The 15,000-nt window shown below is 45.3% G+C and overlaps 1 protein-coding gene across 1 annotated transcript in view; it reads right to left on the minus strand.

Moving 5' to 3' along the window:
- tenm1 (teneurin transmembrane protein 1) overlaps positions 1–15,000 on the minus strand; it is a gene marked incomplete in the record, with an annotated part of 143,465 nt that overhangs the window by 94,706 nt on the left and 33,759 nt on the right. The window contains 1 exon segment of the mRNA XM_030367748.1: positions 415–664. Coding sequence (XP_030223608.1) covers positions 415–664 — 250 coding nt within the window.

The following is a 15,000-nucleotide window of genomic DNA, read 5'->3' on the forward strand; positions in this document are numbered from 1 at the left end:
TAGTGGAGTCATTAAGACTCACATCTGAATCCTCTAAAGATAGCCTTCAGTTTTATTCCTCTTTCCTTCCTCCTGCAACACATTTCAATGCTAACAAGTCGTCCAATCAAACATGAACCGCTTATATCACAATGTCCACATCTACTCCTTTCACAGCCTCTTTTAAAATAGACTTCCCTATTACGCACAACAAAACCCGTACAGCCTGATTCACAAGACAAATCCCATATTCTCATCTGGAAAAGTCCCCGAAGAACCTCCTCTTGACATAATCAAGGATGCATCCTGAACAAAAGAAACATTTCTGCGACACAACCACAACCTATTTGTTGCACCCGCGCCGGATTTAGCTTTTTGAAGGATGATCGTGTTTCCCCCCACCCGCCGCCGCCGCCACCCGCACCCACGTCCCACCTGGTCTCGAGGGGGATGTTGCTGTTGAGCACCCAGCTGTTGTGGAGCTGTGCTGGGTCCGCGTTGGTGCCGCTCTCGGTGCCCGGCTGGCCGCCCTGGTGGCTGCTCGGGCACCGCGTGGGCATGGTCTTCCTCTGCAGGCTGACCTGGGCGTAGGGCGCCGGGCGCGCGCAGGTGCAAGCGTGCGGCGGCGGCGGCGGCGGCGGCAGCGGGCGGAAGGTGAACTGACCGCCGGGGCTGCTGGGTAAGTCTGCATAGGGTGGGGGAGGAGAAGAAGAAGAAGAAGAAGACGATAAGTATAAGTAGGCGATGGAGGACGAGAAGGCGGGAGAGGACAAAGGATGACTAAGAGGAGGACAAGGATGATGAGGAATGGGTGGAAGATGAGGAGAGCAGGATGAGGTTCCAAGGAAGATAGGAACAGAAAGTACAGAAAGCAATGTGGGTTATAAGGGAGAAGGGGGGCTAGAATGACAAATAGCGTTGCTAATGTTTCCTCTGTCTCTAACAGCTCGAGCCTCATTCCCCACTCTGTCCCAGGGTAGCCACTCTCATCTGACCACTAACTGCCCTACCTCCTGGGGGTTTTCCTCCCCTACCACCATGTCATTACTTAGCTGCTCGGGGAATACTGCCCACCACACTACTGGGGACCGGGGACTGGCTGGGCCTCATAAGCTCCCACTCTGCCCCATCCTTCCTCTCTTTGCCAGCCTATGAGTGGCTGGCTCCCACCATCTGATCTGTCGGCTGATGGGCCTGGGCATTATCTAGGAGCCGCAGGGTGTGGAGTCTGAAGAGAGGCTACAGTAAATGCTACTCCTGCTTGTGTCCATCTCTTGTTCCCCTCTGCGTGTGCTCGTGGCGGTCGAGAGCAGTGTTTTCACAAGCTTTGTGCTATTATGTTCCCCAACAGCCCCATCAGTACAGCTCTGGTTTGCCTTCATGAACACCAAACCCAAAATATTTTCCTTGGAGCTCATATTATTAATATTGTAGTCGCCAATGTGTTGAGGAAGCTGAGATGCAGTTTTGACTTTATTGTACAATTTTATTTATTTAACATTCAAATGCTGGTTTACCACAATAAAAGGTTTAGTGTAGGGGGATATGCTTCCGAGAGCCCTAATGCAGGGCTGTAACCTTCTCTCAGTAATGGGGTTAAAAGTAATAATAATTGTGTGCATTTTTATAGCCACATCAAACAGTTACATAGTCTGCTGTAGGCAAAATGTGAGGGCTTGTAAAAAAGCAGAAGCAATGTTTTTGAAATAAACACCCCAAGAAATACTCCCCCCACCTTAGGTTTCTCTGCCGTTGAGAAGGATCACATTCAAATGACAAGCTAGATGGATTTCCCGAACCAATCAAAGAAGAGATACCCTGATCAGTAAGAAATGAGGCGGGAGGGGTCGAAATGCTAAATTGTCTCACACATCACGTTAAAGTAGCAACAGATATTCTTATATTTCAAACACTAATACCTGATGGATGAAGTGAATAAATGAACGAAAAGTTTTATTAATTTAAAAGGATAAATACATATTTTAATCTTTTAATGGTCAAACCTGTGTGTGCCTTTTAATATGGCTTCACAAGCAAGGCAGAGGAAAGCAACAAAGATGTCTGTCAGGGTTGGCTGATGTCAGCACAGGCGTGCCTTGGCTTGACGTTTCCATTTTTAACAAATAACACTGAGGTGTTAGCTCTTGGATCATATATGCAGGCTAAAGATCATGCCGGCATCACATTTTAATGGACAAAGAAAAGAAAAAAGAATCACAATATCAGGTATGACGCACACGCCCACACACGCTGGAGCAAAGCATTCTCTCTTCGGTAACCAACTCGGTTGGCCTGGTGCATATTCTCTGTTTGGCTGGATGGAATGGCGGCACATTCGTCAAAGAAGCTCAAACCGCTCATTTACATGTATTCAACATTTGAAATGAGTCAATCGCCTCTACAGTCTCCTAATCTATGTTTTTTCATGGGTTAGGGTTTTCATGTTTGGATGTGAGTACCGGCCGTAATCAGACAGAACGGACTTCTCCGTCTCCACGGAGACCAGCCACTGATTTCATAGATGTAACGGTTACATATAGGGCTTCTACGTCTGAATGCAACTCCATTTTGTGATGCCTTGACAGAGTTGTAGTTATGTATAATACTAAATGAATGTGATCATACCATACCCCTGGCTAATCAAAACTTTGCTTTGCCATGTCTCACATGGGAAACACTGTGGCCGTTTTAAACACAACAATGTCTCCTCATAACGACAAATGATTTCCTAACCCTAAACAATGACCCAAAACACATTCACTACTAATAACACTCCTATGTTGCTAAGCTTCGGGATATGGAGGCATTAATTGTGATGAGAAGATAGGTTGGCTTTTATATGAACTGCCACAGGTTTATTTTATCAGCCCATACTATAGTATATTAGGCAAAAAGATGCATAGATGTGTCAAATTGAATGCATCATTCAATGCGTCCTTTTGTGGAAAGCTTATTTGTTTGTAGCAGCGGTCGGTCATTTAGCAGAGGCGCTGCGCCCAAAGAAAGCCCTGGGAAACCCTGAACATATAGAATACATTATGCGTAGCAAATTCGAATCAAATTCGTCTTGTTTCGTTGGGAAGGATAAATAAAAGATAAATCTTTACGTGTAAAAGCATCCGTGACCTGGAATCTTCCCAGGACCTGGAATTGGGGTACCCCCTAGGGTACAAGTACCCGCGTCCGGGAGTCTCTGGGCTGGAGGGTGTTGGGTCCATGACCCCCTAGTACCCTTTATCCCATTTTTAAAAGAGGAGGAGATGGGGGGGAGACTAGCCTGGGATCCAGGCAAATCTCGCTAGCTCATGTTTCATTTGCTCTGCAGAAAAGGTCTGGCTTCCCTCCCATACAAAAAGATTTCTGCCCAGTACGAGATACGAGAACGACCAATCACAACCGTTTATCTAATATGAGGCGGGATAAATACGATGTTGGGGCAGAGGAACGCCGTACTCTACGTTTTCACTAACTGTACTCTAACTGTACTCTACGTTTTCACTAAAAGATGAACAAACTACTTTACTTGAAGCTTTGGTGGCGAAATGGAGTGCATTTTATAAATCGCTTTTCTCCAAAGCACTTTACAATATTGCGTGACATTCACGCACACATTCATAAACCGACGGCGGAGACAACCATGCAAGGCGACAGCCAGCTCGTCGGGAGCAGTTAGGGTTAGGTGCCTTGCTCAGGGACACCTCGACCCTCTAGGAGGAGCCAGGGATCGAACTAGCAACCGTGCTGTTACAAGCCAACCTCCTCTACATCCTGAGCTACTGCCACCCGAGAAGAAACAGAACTCTGCCGCTTATCCATTGCTCAGTGCTGCGTCATCCGTTTGGCTGCTATGATTGGTTGTAGGCCTGTCCAATTGCGTCCAGAGGCATTTTGGTCTGCACCTGTTGGTGCCGCCCCTTTGAAATCGAAAATGAACGGACAGGTTCCGGACTAATTGCAGTTTGCAATTCATCTGGCTTTGCCAGGCTAGGGGGAGAAGGAGGCGGATCTGAGAGACTTTCCCAGATCTGTTGAAACCTGAACACATCATAAATATTGCAGGTAAAAGTGCCCTGCTGGTTGACACGGTAGTGTTAGCATGCTGATTGAGGGACATAAATCCCAGGTGGGCCCTAGTTCGCTCTTCCAGGCTACCTGCCTTCATACTAACCCTGACTCTCCATAAATAGGCTCTTGGCCGGGTGATGCAGGGAGCCCTCTTTAAGAGGCTAACAGCTCTGGCTTAATTCGTCCCCTTCAGCGCAAGCTAGCCATGTGATGTTTATTATGAGTACTGTAGCGTAACGGAATGAGCTAGCCGGGCTGTAATTCCCTCACATTGCTAACCTTAGGGTCCAGTTAAAGCTCTCACTCACTATATCATCTATCTTTTATCCTTCTCTCTCTCTCTCTCTCTCTCTCTCTCTCTCTCTCTCTCTCTCTCTCTCTCTCTCTCTCTCTCTCTCTCTCTCTCTCTCTCTCTCTCTTTGCCTTATCCTCTCTCTTGTTTTGTCCATCACTGTTTTCTCCACTCGTTCTCGCTCGGTGACTTTCTCTCTCCCTCTGTTTTTCTCTCACTTAATTCCCTATTCTGCTTTGAGCTTCTTAGGATAAAAAAAAAACACACAAAAAAAAACAAATCAAACACATATAAATCCCATGAGTATTCATCTCTGCAAGTGCATTTGTGTTAAATTGCAGTCGAGGTAGAGTATACATTGGAGGAAAAAAGTTGTTATTGGGCTAGCTGTTCCACACATGTTAATGACTGCATCTCTGGCGTACGTGTATGTGATTCTGTGTTTTGTGTGTGTGTGTGTGTGTGTGTGTGTGTGTGAGGGGTGTAGACTCCACGTTAATGTGTGTGCATGCACGTGTGTCACACTCCACCGACGCCAGAGAGGCGTGTCAAAGCGTTTTTACATGTTCAGCAAGACATATGGTTGGCCCCTCACTTCCAAGCCAACGGGAGGGGACAGAACTCCCTAAAACGGAGTCCCTGAGCAACAAAAGAGTACGCTTTTTTTATTGACAGTTAATGCAACATTAGCCTTGAAGTCCTCCGCCAGGACGAGACGGAGCACCAGAGAAATCCCTAGGACGGACGGGATAGATCTGCAAGACGGAACGCAGTCAGAAGGCGAGGAATAATTCAGCGTCCGTGAGCACCGTCCACCTGGGAGACGGCCGACGAGGCGCTCCTCATCAAGCGTAGCCGTCAGAGGCACCTGCTTCGCGCTTTTATTGTGATGCTTTGCCAAATTAGAATGAATGGGAGGTGGGGGACATACTAAGGGGTTGATGTGTGTATATACAGGCACGATTATTTCTGAGATGCCCTAGACTAAACATAGCTGTCGACATGCCAAATGAGAGAGGAGGTGTGGTTTTACGACTTTTAGTTTTTCACCTTTGGGAGATGGTGTGTTATTATTTGCGAATATTAGGGGAGCAGAAAAATATTTTCTATGTATAGTCTATTCCGATACTGAGGATTTAAGTAATGCCATCTGTTCACCAGAAATTGTTTCTTGCGCACGTGGGAGTGTAATTGTGTGAGTACATTTGCATGTGATTGAATGTGTGTGTGTGTGTGGGTGTGTGTGTGTGTGTGTGTGTGTGTGTGTGTGTGTGTGTGTGTGTGTGTGTGTGTGTGTGTGTGTGTGTGTGTGTGTGTGTGTGTGTATGCATGGCTATTTATGTTTGTTGATGAGGCTGTGTTTGCCATTAGCATTTCAATAAATCTGGTGGAAGTATGATTTGAGCAATGCATGGCGGCTCTGTGAATTTCCTTTGTACTTCGTTTTTCCTCCTCCAAAGACAACTTACCGGTTACTGATCTTCTAATGATGGCTAAATTGACAGCGTTTCTTATCAAATCCCTTCATCACAAAACAATAAAGTAGAACATTTGATTATCTGTAAACATGCACAGATCGTAATTAGCTCTTAATAGTTTATGCACTATCATCGTTCATGTCACATTTTGTTATGCCAGAAAAACATGGCATAATGTTGTCAAACTGGTTCCCCGAGGTTGTTCTCACGTCTCTGAGCTGTTTTGGATAACAGTATGCTATGTTCTAAATTTGCTCCCCCAAAAAATGTAGAAGTAAAGCGCTCCAAGCACAAACTGTTCTTCACAACAATAAAAAAAACAAAAAGATTGAAAGCCATGTTTAGAAAAAAACAAAAACTAAAAAGGGATGAATCATTTGGGTCATATTGTATAGCCGGTACTGCACATAAGAACGGGCGTAAACAAAAGGATGCTATTAGGGAAAGACTTACTGAATGTTATATGGATTAAGTGACTAGTGAGTGACTGGGCCCACCGACTTGTTACCAATTGATTTGTATACAGGGAGGGCGGTGAGGGGGTGGGTGGGGGGGGGGGGGGGGGGGGGATGTATGCCGCGCTTGGTTTCCGCTCAAACAGGATTACCCCCGGGACAGCATATGGTATTGTATTCGAACGTGTCAAAACACAACCTGCTGGATATCACAATAACAAACGACCGCCGGGAGACAGAGATGCCGGGCTCACAGGAACTTTCCCTCCATTTGAAAACAATAAACAGCGGCATTCAAATGTATGTTTGTCAGATGACTTGGAGGTGCAGTTTTGTCGGGAAAACAAAAGGATGAGGGTGACCGAAAAAGGATTATAGCGTGTCTTTCTGTTCTCACCCCGAGCGCCCTGGTTGACTGAGTGGCGTACAGGAGTGTGTGTTTTAGGGGGAAGAGTGCGTCAATGTGCGGAGTGAAGCTATTAGTCAGGAGTGTTAAAAGTGCTATTTTCACTCATCGGTTTCATTATTGGGTCACGTCGCTTTGAGCCGATCCAGAAACATCCCTGCCTCTCCTCTCGCTTTGGGTATTAGTTTTCGTTTTGAATTGCAACGTTATTGGAGGCTGGATTTTTCGGGAGCAACACTCTGTTCTCTCACGGCTGTTTTTTTTTTAATCTTTATCGACACCGCAGATAATTACAGACAATCGACAGGATCATAGCGGGAAGGTTAATGTGGACGGAGAGAAGAGCTCAATGAAAATAATACATTTGCCTTAACTGACCATTTAAAAAGAACAACAGCAACTCAGCTGGTCTTAACCTGACCCGATATGGTAATGAATGTGTTTAATGGTACGACAAAGAGGCGATGTGAAGCCAGTGGAAAAGGAGCAGAGGACGGTAATGGAGGCCCAGTGGGAGGCTGTGTCCTCTTAGTTAAGAGACACGCTGAAGCCTTCGCTGACAGATGGTGATGTGGTATGAGGGCGGAGGCGGATGGCGAATAGTCCTTGCTGATAAAAGTACCACAAAATATGTATGCATAAGACCAGACCGACAAGGCCAGACAGGCAGACGTACAAACGCGAATGCTCAATCACACACAAATCACACATACTTCACGTACGCATAGGCAAAAACACACGTCCTGAGATGCACAACACTGACACTGATACCTCAACCCACACGCACACACAAATACACGCCACACACAAACACACACACACACACACACACACACACACACACACACACATACACACACAGATAAGAATGAAACACCCGGAAATCTCAATATACTTTGATAAGAAATAACCTCAATGCAACTAATAATCATATATTTTCTCTCTATCTGTCTTTCGCTTCCTTCATCTTTAACCCGAGCAAACCTCAGCAAACACACATTCACAGAGACACACCGCTTCATACTGCTTTCCACACATGTCTCATCTGAGAACAGAGTGAAGGGGTTTTAGGTGTTTAACAGTGGATGTAACCTAAATAGGACTGGTTGTGAATATAGGGCGCGAGGCCCCTGCCATATCTGTGGCTGGCTAGCAGGGAGTCCTCAAACATCCGATCAACTCTGTGGGGAGCTGACAGAGAGAGAGAGAGAGAGAGAGAGAGAGAGAGAGAGAGAGAGAGAGAGAGAGAGAGAGAGAGAGAGAGAGAGAGAGAGAGAGAGAGAGAGAGAGAGAGAGAGCGACCAGGGCAGAGGCAAGCATGTCATTACACCTGCGGGTGACAGTTATGGCAGTGTGTGGAACATCCATGCCTTAAGGTTCCTCTGGGGATCAGCACCTCCGGAGAAAAAACTAAATGAGGGACTATAATGTATTGTTATGCATTTAGTTTCACACGTTTTCTTAGGGAGGGATGGGGGGAGTTGCTTATGATATTTAGCCGAGGTGTCCGCAGCATTTGGTCTTATGTAAGGGAGACATGAGGGAAGAATTTCTGCAGAAGGTGGAATGAGGATCAGGAGGGATTACTAGGGGGAGAGTAACAGGTGACGGGTATTGAGGCTGGAAATTAAAAATGCATCGCTGGAGGTGAGCTGCAGCTAAAATAGCGGGAGAAGCAGAAAGTAGGTAGTGCCGCACTGACAATTTTGTCATTTAAAGCACAGGGCATAATAACGCCGGGAAGAGTCAAGAGTATTAAGGGGGTATTTAGAGGGATATAGACAGCTACAGACACACAAGCACACACAACCACAAATACTGCAGGGTTATACCTGCACACACACAGTATACACTCCCTCACACACAGACACACACACACACACACACACACACACACACACACACACACACACACACACACACACACACACACACACACACACACAAACACACACACACACACACATAAACATCCACAGCTACACAGGTTTAAATCTACGAGCAAACACATACACACACATACAAATATACACACACAAACACACACACACACACACACACAGCTCCACAGGAGTAAATCTACAAGCAAACACACCCACATACACAAACACACACCCACACACACACACACACACACACACACACACACACACAGCTCCACAGGAGTAAATCTACAAGCAAACTCACATACACAAACACTCTCACACACACACACACACACACACACACACACACACACACACACACACACACACACACACACACACACACACACACACACAAACAGCTACACAGGAGTAAATCTATGAGCAAGCACACACATACACATACACACACACACACACACACACACACACACAAACACACACACACACACACACACAGATACACAGAAGTAAATCTACGAGCAAACACACACACACACACACACACACACACACACACACACACACACACACACACACACACACACACACACACATACACACAAACACACGCAGCTATACAGTATTAAATCTAAAAGCAAACACACACACACACACACAAACCGGCACACATAAAAAAGTCGTAATCACCACCTCTATAATGCTATCTATATACATATCTAGACAGTTATGGTAGCATTTCACTGCCAAACATCGCGAGCAGCAATGACTCTGTGAGTGCACAACGACTTTGTGAGCGCACAACTAACACATCTGTGCACAAATTATTATCGAGAGCCCTTTTACCCCGCTCACGCGCGGTATCTCTCCGCTCGCGAAAGCCATAATATAGCAATAATATATTGCACGTATAGTGAAGCCGCACACAACGGAAGCCCCCAAATGCTGTCTCTCTTAGATCTCGTGCGCGAAAAGTGTTTCCCTGCTCGCTCGGATATACCTTAGACTCTTGAGGTCGGTTTTATTTTTAGTGCACTCAGTGGGCATTGCCAGCCGGGGCCATTGTATCCCTGCTTGTAATTGGTTACATGTTGCAGGACAAGTCCAAACACCGCTTGAAGTGCTTGGATTTATCGGGGGGGTACATCCAGCGATCTCAAAGAGTCTGCTCAAGAGCTGACGTCTCAGAACCTTATAGGGAGCATAATAAAGCACAGTGTCACACCTCAGACCGTTTGCAGTGGTTAAAGGTTGGGTATGGAATTCGCTTTTTTGGCCATTTTTGCAAAATTACTTGAAATCCTTATCATAACCCACTTACAGCCACTGAGTTAGAAGTACTGACATGAAAATTAAACAAGCGCTCAAAAAACTCCAGTCAATGATTTCTAGACCCACCGAGTGGCATTGGACAGTAAGTACGTCAATCAAACGGTCGTACTGCACTCCCCCTCCCCCGCGCCCCGCGCGCGACCCCTTCGTGCACGTACTCAAACCTCGTGACCCAGAGCAAGCTTCTGTTTGTTGTTATCCTGCGGTAGCTACTGGAGCTAGCTAACTAGCAAATGACTCGCTCTCGCGCATCTGTGTTCGCTCGTGCATGATTGCGCGTCCATGTACTTGGAATGGGTGGAGTCAGAGTCAGCGTTGAAGGAGAGGGGGTAGGACCATTTGAGTTGTGTATTTTCAAAATCTGCTAAAAATCTGCTGGCATTTCGCAAATCCCATACCCAACCTTTAAGAAACATATGAACGTGCTTGCCATGAAGAACAGCAGGATCATCAGGAACAGTGAGCCATAGCGGAAGCCTTGACGATTAGCAGTATTTCAGTATGTGGTATATCAACAGTCCAGGAAATATAGATGTTAGAAAATGCTGATAAGGGAAGAAATACTGAGTCACTAGTGCAATGTAAGAGTTTTGTAAGAGATTGTATTGAATAAAAGGAAACTTCACAAAATAACCTGAGCGTAACCTCGCTGTAGCTAGTGTATCAAAGTAATTTAGCATACTGATGCCTGCTGCTTAACTGTATGTGTGATATTAATAAGTGCAGGTTATCATATTGCTCAAATAGTGGAGGTTTCTGGCCAGTGGTACACCGCAGTGTTCTCCGAGTAGACAAGCATGTACAAGAAAAATGTGCGGATGAATCCGCCTCATTCTTTGCTTGGAGATGAAGCAAGTGTATGTGCATGCACGCACGCAATGCAACTGCGTGCCCGGCTGCACTTATCCCACTCATTAAAATGTTCTCCTTCTGCAAGCCATATGTTCGCTCCTACCTTTACATTTGTATTTATAATTGGGACGAGAGACATGTAGCAGGCTAGCAGGGAGGACAGCAGACGAAAGGAAAACAAGGCGAGAAAGTTAGAGAATGTTGGTGGGCTTCGGACAAGAAAGCAGAGAGCTGGTGTGTGTGTGTGGTGGTGTCTACTGTAATGAGACTATTTTCAGCTCAGAGTGCCCCCCAAAGAAACAATACCTTACAACGTTATTAAAGTCCAATATTTAACTTTGCGTCTCCCTGCATCGTTGTTTTTTGGGCATGGTATTATGTTTCTTGGCTCTCTCTCTCTCTCTCTCTCTACCAGGAATCGCTCAATCTCTTGATCTATATCATCTCTTTTTCTCTCTCTCCATCAGTCTCGATTCATCTCTATCCCTCTCTCTCTCTCTCTCTCTCTCTCTCTCTCTCTCTCTCTCTCTCTCTCTCTCTCTACCTTTCACTCGTCTCCCCCCCTGCTCTTCATTAGTGCGGCTGTCTGCCTAGTGGAGAGGTAATTTAGCTTATTACACGGATGCCATAAAAAATCGATAAAACCTCCGACCTCAACTATATCAAACCCCATCTGTGTACCAGAAGAAAGATGATCGGTCTTCTTCTTCGAGAGAAGGAACGTTTAAAAACTATTGTTGGATCAAGTACAGCCAAAACCACGCTGAATAACCCACCCTAAAAATAAAATGCTTGATAATTTCCCCCAGGATAGCTATTTCGTTCATTCCTGCATCTTAATTGACTTGCAATAAATTGCTAAAAGTTTATTCCACTGTTGAGCGGTGAAATAAATAATTAACCCTGCGAAAAGGTCAGGCAACTGAAATTAGAGCTGGCTGTCTTCTTGTTTCTCTCCCCCCGCCTAACAAGATAGGACCGCCGCCTGGCCGGGCTGACCGCCTGACGTTCCCCCGGATGATTTCTTCTTGGTCTTGATGCATTTCCACATAAAAATAACAGATGATACACATCATCTCTTTAGGGGGAGAAGAAGAAGCAGCCTTCATTGGGTTTAGCAGATTTACAGTCCAGAGATTCTGATAGCGTAGCGTCGCGGCGCAGCGATAGCGATGGCTTGGCGGATTACACAGCTGACGACCGTGATGTTATCGGATTTAATATCCGTCGTCCGGTTGATGCTAATGAGGACGTGTGATATTAATGAGGGTGTTCTTAATGAAGAGAAGGAGGGAGACGGAAGGCGCCCTCGACGGCGGTGGGGGAGATTGTTAATTGCTGATGTTGGGTGGCAAGAAGGGTTTGCCTGACGACTGGGACGTTGCAGGTTTGATTCTTAAATTCCGTCGAGCCCGGTGTGAAAAAGGCGTCCGTGAGGAAGAGACCTAGCCCGTGGCTTAATCCAACAAAATGGCTGCCGACTCTGATTTCAGTTTATTATCAGTAGCGGTTAACAAATGGATGATGATGACATTGATTTAGAGGGATAATGACGATTTTATGAATGTGGGATTGTCAAGGGAATAGCGGCTGTGTCGAGAGATGAAAATGATTACTTGAATAATGGTACGACATGGATTGTGGTCATTGAAGTTCTAACAAACAAATATTCGAGGACAGTGGTTTATCCGGTGGTGTGATAAATAATTACATTGACAATAACAGCCTCCAAAACAAAAGGAGCTATTGATCACCACTGACGCAAAGAGAAACAGTACTTAGCAAAATGCCATAATCATATTGTCCCATTGAAGCTAAAATATACAAATACAAAAGCTTTTTCCTTGAACACAGAACACTGTCGATTTTCCTACAGAGCTTGATAATTAACACACATTTATAGTCCGACTGTCGACGCTGCGACCCTTGCTGCCTCATTCACGTATATTATTAGGCGTGAGTGTATTTGTGTGTGAGGGTTGGTGTGTTATTCTAGTGTGTTTGGATACATACTAGGGAGGAAAAATCGACCCAAAAATTATTAACGAATACACAGTCCAAAACTCAGGGAGTAGCCTACTCGAGTATTCTTTTAGTGTATGCATACGTTGCATACAAACACAATATTGTAGAGATATGTGCACATATCGAAAGTCGGTTTATTCTGTATTTTAAACTATCTATATATGGGTTACCCAAAAAACAGAGCTCAGTTCTTTCACCAGATATTTAATGCTGTAAAGCTAGATTTGCTAGATATACAGATTCTTCAAAGGTGACATATCGACGTGACGTTAATTATGTTTTAGTTAGACTACTTTCTAGGGCAGAGCAGCGAACTTTGTATTAGGCCAGTTGTGTAGAAATAATGAACAAACAATCGTTCTGTAAAGGAGCGCTGCTGCCCTGCAATTTGGCTTGGGAAACCCTGTCTCCTTGGCAGGCATGCCCCACTAGACACACTGGGACTCCAGTGGGGTGTACCGTCCGTGATCGCGTCTTTAGTTCAGTACAACACTTGAACACTAACAAGGAAAGAGATCAGGGAAGCGCCTTATAAAGTTTAAGACTTATATTTAGGACTTTATAAAGTAATACAAAAGCCGAGCTGGTCTGCGGAACACCTCTGCTTTTGCATTACTTTCTCAAAGTTATTAAAAATCTAGTCTTATTCGGCGAGTTACTGATCTCCTTTCCTGTTAAAGTTGTGTTGTACTGTTGCACGCATCCCATTATTCATTCAAACAGAGAATATCTGTTGAACACACAAAAACGACGTTCAAACTGCATGAGCTGCTATTGAAATGTGTGACTTTTTTCAAACACAACCACAGCTCTTTTTGCTGCTGTACATTTCACATTCAGTTTTGATGTCGGGAGTTTTCTGTCAGGCGGTTATTTTGTAAAGCTTTTCGAACCCATTGGGGACTCTGCCTACTTTGGTCATGCATCACGCCTCAACAACAACTCATAGCCGCGCAACAGCGTCTGCCTTTTTGACTATTCAAGGATATATCCTGCTCTAAAACATGGCCCAAATACACATATTTGAAAAATGACTACAAAAAGATATTAGATAAAAAAAATAAAAAAAACGTTTATGATTTGGTTGACTAGTACCCGTCTGCTTCAGCACACGTTTGTGCTACTAATCCATGCACATTGGTTCCGCGTAATGCCTTGTTTTGCAATGCAATCTTCAAAAAACAACCCGAGTTGAAACACTCTACAATTATGTTGAGGCTGCAGGTGATTCTGAAAGTAGCTCATCCCAGGGGAGGCCACACAGCCTCCAGAGTCGGGCTCCTGAGCTCCATTGCGAGTGGCTTACCATCACTCAAACTCTTCACTGCAGGGGCCCGCACTCACATTCTGCTTGTTTTTTTTTGGGATTATTTTTTATGCACGAGATCGACCTCCTTCGGTTCAGGGCCCCTTCTCAATGATCTGTTTAAAAGTTGTAATTAACTGCCTAATGTTCCACGGACTGAAAGCCAATCCAGCTGAACTGAACTGAACAGAACGTTGTGTTATATGTTTTGGTTGTGCGCTGTGGTTGTGTAACATGCCCAATAGGCAGCGCACGCGGTACGGGGGGTGTGATTAGTGGCTGAAGGTCAGTAGAGCATGGGGGTTTTTCAACGTATAGCCTCAAAGTACAACAGTGTTAGCACGGGCTAAAGTCAGCACTTTTCTCCACAGAGAGCGCTGTCCTGGTACCATGACCTTGTCACCTGCCACCTGCCATGTGTGTGTGCGTGTGTGTGTGTGTTTTTGTGTATGTGTGTGTGTGTGTGTGTGTGTGTGTGTGTGTGTGTGTGTGTGTGTGTGTGTGTGTGTGTGTGTGTGTGTGTGTGTGTGTGTGTGTCTATGTGTGTGTCTTTGTGTGTGTATCTGATGTTTGTTTTTCCGTGTGTTTCTGTGTGTGCGAGTGTGTGTATGCATGCGTGCAATGCTGTATGTGTTTGCGTGCATGTGTGTGTGTGGATGCCCGAGCGTTGTGTGCGTAGGGTAGGTATGCAAGTATGACTCGCCTGTCGTACTTGCATACCACCCACAACACTAGTTTCCTGTACTCACAACACACGACATGTATCGGTGTGCTTGGTGAGCACTACACAAAGTGCATGCTCTGGTGCAGACAGCAGTGACAGGGCGTCAGAGCAGACCTGGTGTTACACGGGTCGTTGACCTCGGTTTGGAGGAAAGATAGGGGACGAGATAGCGCAGAACAACGCAACTTCAATTGGTATGC

The sequence above is a fragment of the Gadus morhua genome, chromosome 10 (genome assembly GCF_902167405.1).
Source record: "Gadus morhua chromosome 10, gadMor3.0, whole genome shotgun sequence".
In the NCBI taxonomy this organism is placed as follows: Eukaryota; Metazoa; Chordata; class Actinopteri; order Gadiformes; family Gadidae; genus Gadus; species Gadus morhua.